Source organism: Juglans regia, chromosome 16, assembly GCF_001411555.2.
Source record: "Juglans regia cultivar Chandler chromosome 16, Walnut 2.0, whole genome shotgun sequence".
Classification (NCBI taxonomy): Eukaryota; Viridiplantae; Streptophyta; class Magnoliopsida; order Fagales; family Juglandaceae; genus Juglans; species Juglans regia.
Genome location: NC_049916.1, coordinates 11,932,027 through 11,937,762, shown reverse-complemented (window position 1 = coordinate 11,937,762; position 5,736 = coordinate 11,932,027). Strand labels below are relative to the sequence as shown.

At 35.2% G+C, this 5,736-nt stretch overlaps 1 protein-coding gene across 3 annotated transcripts; it reads right to left on the bottom strand.

The window, feature by feature from the left end:
- Positions 1 to 1,712: 1,712 nt before the first annotated feature.
- On the bottom strand, positions 1,713 to 4,729 carry LOC108998798. Of its 3 annotated transcripts, none has more exons than XR_004798540.1 (3): positions 4,233 to 4,729; positions 3,886 to 4,104; positions 1,713 to 2,201 (listed from the first exon to the last, which is right to left on the bottom strand). XR_004798540.1 is itself a non-coding variant. In XM_018975503.2 (3 exons), exons 1-3 carry the CDS (start codon positions 4,269 to 4,271, stop codon positions 1,938 to 1,940), a joined length of 501 nt encoding a protein of 166 aa, XP_018831048.1. In that variant the 5' UTR covers positions 4,272 to 4,721; the 3' UTR covers positions 1,713 to 1,937. The 3 variants fall into 3 exon arrangements, 2 of the variants coding, with proteins under 2 accessions (XP_018831048.1, XP_018831055.1); XM_018975503.2 differs by having other exon boundaries at positions 3,886 to 4,083; positions 4,233 to 4,721; XM_018975510.2 differs by having other exon boundaries at positions 3,886 to 4,078; positions 4,233 to 4,720.
- Between the last annotated feature and the right edge of the window lie 1,007 nt (positions 4,730 to 5,736).

Below are 5,736 nucleotides of genomic sequence, written 5' to 3'. Positions count from 1 at the left end.
ACTACGCTAGCAATTGATGAGAACTTTGACGCATTACCGGACCTTAACGATAAGATATTAATCAAGGAGGGTGTCAGAATGTCAAACGTTTTGCAGTCTCGAGTGGATGCAGAAAAAACAGTTGTAACGTTGGAGTGCAAATTGAGATTTCACCTTCTTCTTTTTTGTGCGCGTGTGTTTTTTCTTTAAACTCGGTTGTAGAACTTGCATGCTTTTAACGATCGCTGATTTGCCATGCAATGGTCCAAGATTGAGTAGCTGAAAAGAAAACAGTGCCTTGTATATTGCTCATGTCTTCGTTTGCTGTCGGGGGGCTTTTGTAATACACAAATTTTAACTTTAGTATGGGATTGTCCCAAGAAAAAGAAAAAGTATGAGACTGTCGCAAGTGAATGGTCTGCATTCGTGTTGTGTGGACGGTCCCACACAAATAATAATAATTACCAACAGAGCTTTCTTTAATTTTAGTGGGGAATGCTTTTTGTCTATTAGTCCAATGTCAAATTTGTATCGTACAAAGAGTTCACGTCTTTTCTTGCTCATGATTCCCCTAATCTTGAATAAGTTGCGGGTACCGGTTTCGACTTTATGAGTTTATTATTTATCACCCTCACATATCATATATTATATTTATTTAAATTATTTTTTAATTTTATTATTTTTAAACTAATTAAATTCTATTCATAATCTATATACCACATATTTAATATTTAATAAGAAAAAAAATAAAAAATAAAAAATAATGTATAAGAATGATAAATAAAATTTTTCATATAAAATTAGGAGTTGCAGTATATAAAATTACTAATAAATTTGAATTTAGTATAAATGAGTTTATATTGAATCAAATTCACGAAGACAGACCTATTAATAAATATGTCAATTGTGAGTCCATTCTTGAAACTTACAATCTATTTGTATAATATGGATAAATTTTATTTTCAAATTTTATAAATATTTCATTTTATATATTTTTTGTTGTTGGGATTTAATATTAATATTAATATTTCAAACTATTAATTTTTTTTGTTAATATGTAATTTTATTGTGTAAAAATATTAATTTTTTTATATATTATTGGTTTGGATAGTGATAATAAAATATTTTATAATAAATTCAATTATAATTATGAATGATTTATATAATTATTTTGTATTATATATAAAATTATATTAATTAGATTAAAATAAATATATGGATAAATTCCAAACATTTATATGAAACAGATTAAATGAGTTGAAGCTGGATAAATCGGTCATGTCCAAGTTAGTCTAAAAAAAGTTAATTATTAAATGAGTTAAGCAGCTCGGGTCGTGTCACCCGTTATCTGTATGAGTTGAGTTAAGATTTTAAGATCTGACCAATTTAATTAAACAGATTGAGTTCCGGTTGACCCTTATAATCTAATATTCATGACTTAACATAATCCATGTACAAGAATTGCCACCCTAAACCCTAAGGGTTGGCCCAAGTAGTGAAGGCCTTGGGCTTAGGGTATCATTCCCTTCAAGATCTAATGTTCAACACCTCATAGGTTGCAAACAATTTTTTGGGATCACACTCCTGGTAAAAAGCCAACGATTTAACCAGTTTCGTGTAGAAAAACTTCCGAGGGTGCGGTGCATGGGACAATGGTTTACTCTGTAGGGGTGGATCCGAAGGGCTCTGCCTTCGAGAGGTTTCCGACATTTAAAAAAAAAAAAAGAAAAAAAAGAAGAAGAAGAATTGCCACCCTAAATGAATTTTCTTGGAACGCGATTTGGTGATAATATACAATATATGATTGAAAAATAGGTGTAGAGTTACAGGTCTTTGCTACATGCATCTAGGATTTTTCTTCTAAATCAGCAACACCATTTGGTAATGAAGAAGAATTTTCTCATCGCTTCTTAAAGGGGCTGAGAAAAGCTTGGGACCAAACCTTTCATTATACTTCTTTATTCAGACTCAAACTTGTCAACCTGCTGCAGCATTTGAAAGATGGTGATGTTCTGCGTTGGGAGGGTGGCCAGAGGTGGCATTCTCATTAGAGGATTCGTCATAATATGGTCCCCATGGGTAAGCGTGTGATGCCTTTTGCGCACTGCTCGAACACGAGGCTGTTCATCCAGAACAACCATGCTTTCTCTGCTAATGACAGCTGGTACTTCTGCCCTTTTCTTCAAGCTTTCAGAAAATCTTTTATCATTCATTTCTCCATCCTGAAAATCAATTCCATATGGAAAAATTTATTATAAATGTCAGATTGGTAAATCTTCAGTGCATGTCCTGGTGTACTTGTGAAAGTGTTCATCTTATTGGTGTCGTATAATTTATGAAAAGAAGACGTTGCTTGTTGAAATCTATAATTTGCAGGTCCAGTCCTTCAAATTCTCTAACAGATTGAGGATCTCTAATAATAAATAAATAACTTAAAATACTTAATTGTAAACTTAATGCAATACCAGAACATTTGAGTATTTTTCAAAAGGAAATGTCCCCCCAGTCATACTTGGAAACACTGTCTGCAGCCTATATAAACCATATTCATGGCTAAGCCTTGTTATGCATTCATCCAAACTGAATTTCGAAAGGTTGACATCAAATTATCACTCACTTTTGGGCATATCCATGTTAACTTTGATTCATATGTCTATGTTTTTCTAGCACCACCCTGTTGTCATTGAAAAGAACAAACTGTTTTCATAACTTTGAAGTATTATTGTAGATTATTGAAGATCTACAAAATAGCTAGATATGTAAAATAAGATAATACCTAAACTGCTCTGTGGAAAGTGACATCCAAGAACCAAAAGTTTTCCCTTGTACTAAAGTATAGCATAAAGCTCATTTTGAAAGTACAAATCCTCTAGGTTTGCAGGAACAAATTCTAGAAAAAGGTTTCAATCTCCATGTCCAGTGCCTATTTCTCCAAATTCTACTGTAAGCATTCCTCTATTTACAAATTGTTCTGTAACACCGTACCTTCACGGTCTTTGATGTAGGCGATGCAAAAGTAACTTGAAGGGATTTTCTGAACAAGAAATACAAATTGCTCTTCGAAAGACTAACCAGATCAATTACAAGATTGTGAAATGAGGTTACTTAAAGAAGTTTTAATTCCAAGTGCATTAATCAATTTCATTCCACCAATGTCAAAATGCATTCTTCAAAGAATGGGTTCCTAAAGAACCTTAAGCTTTATCATCCAACATAGGCATAGCAGTTGTTCATGTTCCCATTAATTGGTGTTCATGTTCTTGGTCAATGCAACTTAAATCATTTGGCTAAAACTAAATACAATGTTCTTTCCCTTTCCCCCTCACGGGCTGGTTTTGTTGCAGATGATAACTATTTAACAGCCCAAAAATATTTCAAGCTGAAGAATGGTTCGAGAAAAAAAAAAATTAAGACAACATTAAAATATGTCAAGAGCTTGTTCAAAACGTTTTGGCTGTCAAGTGTCGATACTTTTCAGTTCATATAATTTCAAATTTGGGTAATATATATTTTTATGTCGATAATTGAAATAAGAATTTAGCTAAAACATCAACCAGAATGCAAGATTTTTCCCTCCCCTTAAAAATCCTGATCCCTAGTATGTCCCTAAAGTAGCTATTCCTCAATCCCCAATCCCGCTCTTAAAAACCCATTCCTGATGAAGGTGGGGGTTATAATTTCCAGTTCCAGGAGGCTGCCAAGAGACTGAAGAACCGAACTGTTGGCATCAATTTTCATCAAACGTTGAGATATTTATAGAAAAATTTCAATAAGCAATTGCACATTATCTTTGGAAAATGAACCAAGAAGGCACGTACACTTTCGGCAGCATCAATACAATAAAAAATTGGAGGATGAAACCTGCATTGGGACTAGATATATGAAGGCGAAAGCATTGATTCTTACATTGAGAACAGAGGTGTCCGGCATTGGGCATTTCACGGGCCGATCTTCATCGTGCGGTTCCATTGGGTGTTCTACAGGCCAGAACTCCATTTCGACGAGTTCAACCCCAAGATTATGCCAATCCATGCCAATCCCGTATTTTGCTTCCCCACTTTTATCATCATCATCCGTCAATGGAACTTTGCTTTCCTCTCTATCCTAGAAACGGATGAAAAAATGCTGAAGTAACTTAACGTAAGAAAATGAAGCCAAATTCACTCTTAATAAATACGTTTAACTAAAAATTAACATTTAAATTACTCGAAGGAAAAGGGCTGTGAAAACAAGAGAGAGAGAGAGAGACTTACGAAAGCATCTCCACATGAAAATCCCATAGAAGGGTTCATTACCTCACGCCTGGAGCAGAACTAATACTACTTTGTCCGTATGTGTTTGAGAGAGAGAGAGAGAGAGAGAGAGAGTGAGACAGACAGACAGAAAAACGAAAAGATAAAGAGAGCATGAAAAAGGAGTAGAAATGGGGTAAGAGAGGTGGCGCTGTGGGGAGTGCCCGAACAGTGGAAAGCGAAGAAAGATTCCCACCATTTTCTCCGTTTTGTGATTTTGTGTAGGCACTTTATTCTTAACCTTTTCCTTCGTTTGTTTGGACCCTACCCTTCTTTCCCTTCTCACCTCTGGGAATGAGAGCTTTTTTCCCCTTCCTTTCACTTTATTGCTACAAAAGCAGTAGCAGTTTGGTTGAAATTTACTTGAAAATCTCACAATCTCCCACTTTTCTGCTTTTCTTGATTTTGCTGAAGATGGAAATGTCGGAAAGAAAGACATACATTAGCTGTATGCTTTGCTTTGCCAGATACCTTCATAGTAGAGAGAGAAGAGCGAAGAGCACGAGACAGAGAACTGGGACCAGACCTGCTACCTATAGACAATTTTACCAGCCGTTTGTTCCTTTCGATGAAATCGGTTGAGTGACCTAAATGGCTCGCAACCTCAATGCGTGTGGAGTAATCCTAAAAGAATGGTATTTTTTTTTTGAAACAGAGATACTTGTAATGTTGGCATTCAGCAATTACAAGATCTGAAATCATTCAATATCAATCTTCTCTTCATCCAACAGCTCTGCTTGCCTTGCAAGTTCATGTGCAACTCGGTTTGCATTCCTTTTGACATGTCTTACCCTCCAACCAGTTCCATCCATCATCTATTTGATGTCTGCAATGATAGGATTGTAACTGTACTCAGCTTATGTCTGGTTATGTATAGCTGACACAACATTTGAAGGGTCACCTTCAAACATACAATTAATCAGGCCAAGATCCTTAGACAGTTTTACAGCTTCAAATAATCCTCTTGCTTCAGCCATATCAGCATTTGAGTAAAATAGCATGGGTTTCATCAAACTCAATAACAGCCCCTTCCCAATCTCGAAGCACAATACTAATTCCAATCCTATTTGCATGTTTCTGTACAACAATATCCCAATTGATCTTTATAAATCCCTCTGGTGGACTCTCCCATATAACAACATCATTTGAAACTAAAATTTGTTGACAAGAAATGGCCTCCATAGCTTGCTGATATAAATCACATTCATTGACAACAAGTTGAAATAAAAATGAGGGATGAGTAAACTGTTATTCATGAATTAAGGAATTCCTTCTGTGCCCTAAGGATTGGGCCACATAAGCAAAACAAGCTAAATCCCTTCCTTGCAATATGTCAACCATCTGTTTAAAAATCTGAGCAAAATCAAGATCAATAATTGCCATTTTCTGCATGTTCTTATCTCCCATCATCCAAACATCTATAGCAACAGGACATGACCATAGGATGTGCCCAGTAGATTCAGGT

Bases quoted from the DNA above. Each gene is read 5' to 3' on its own strand.
- LOC108998798 (XM_018975503.2), bottom strand. From the start codon at position 4,271: ATGAACCCTTCTATGGGATTTTCATGTGGAGATGCTTTC. The intron at 4,084-4,232 runs GTAAGTCTCTCT...ATCCGTTTCTAG, and splicing joins TTTCATGTGGAGATGCTTTC to GATAGAGAGGAAAGCAAAGT. The intron at 2,202-3,885 runs GTAAGAATCAAT...ATTGATTTTCAG, and splicing joins CGGACACCTCTGTTCTCAAT to GATGGAGAAATGAATGATAA.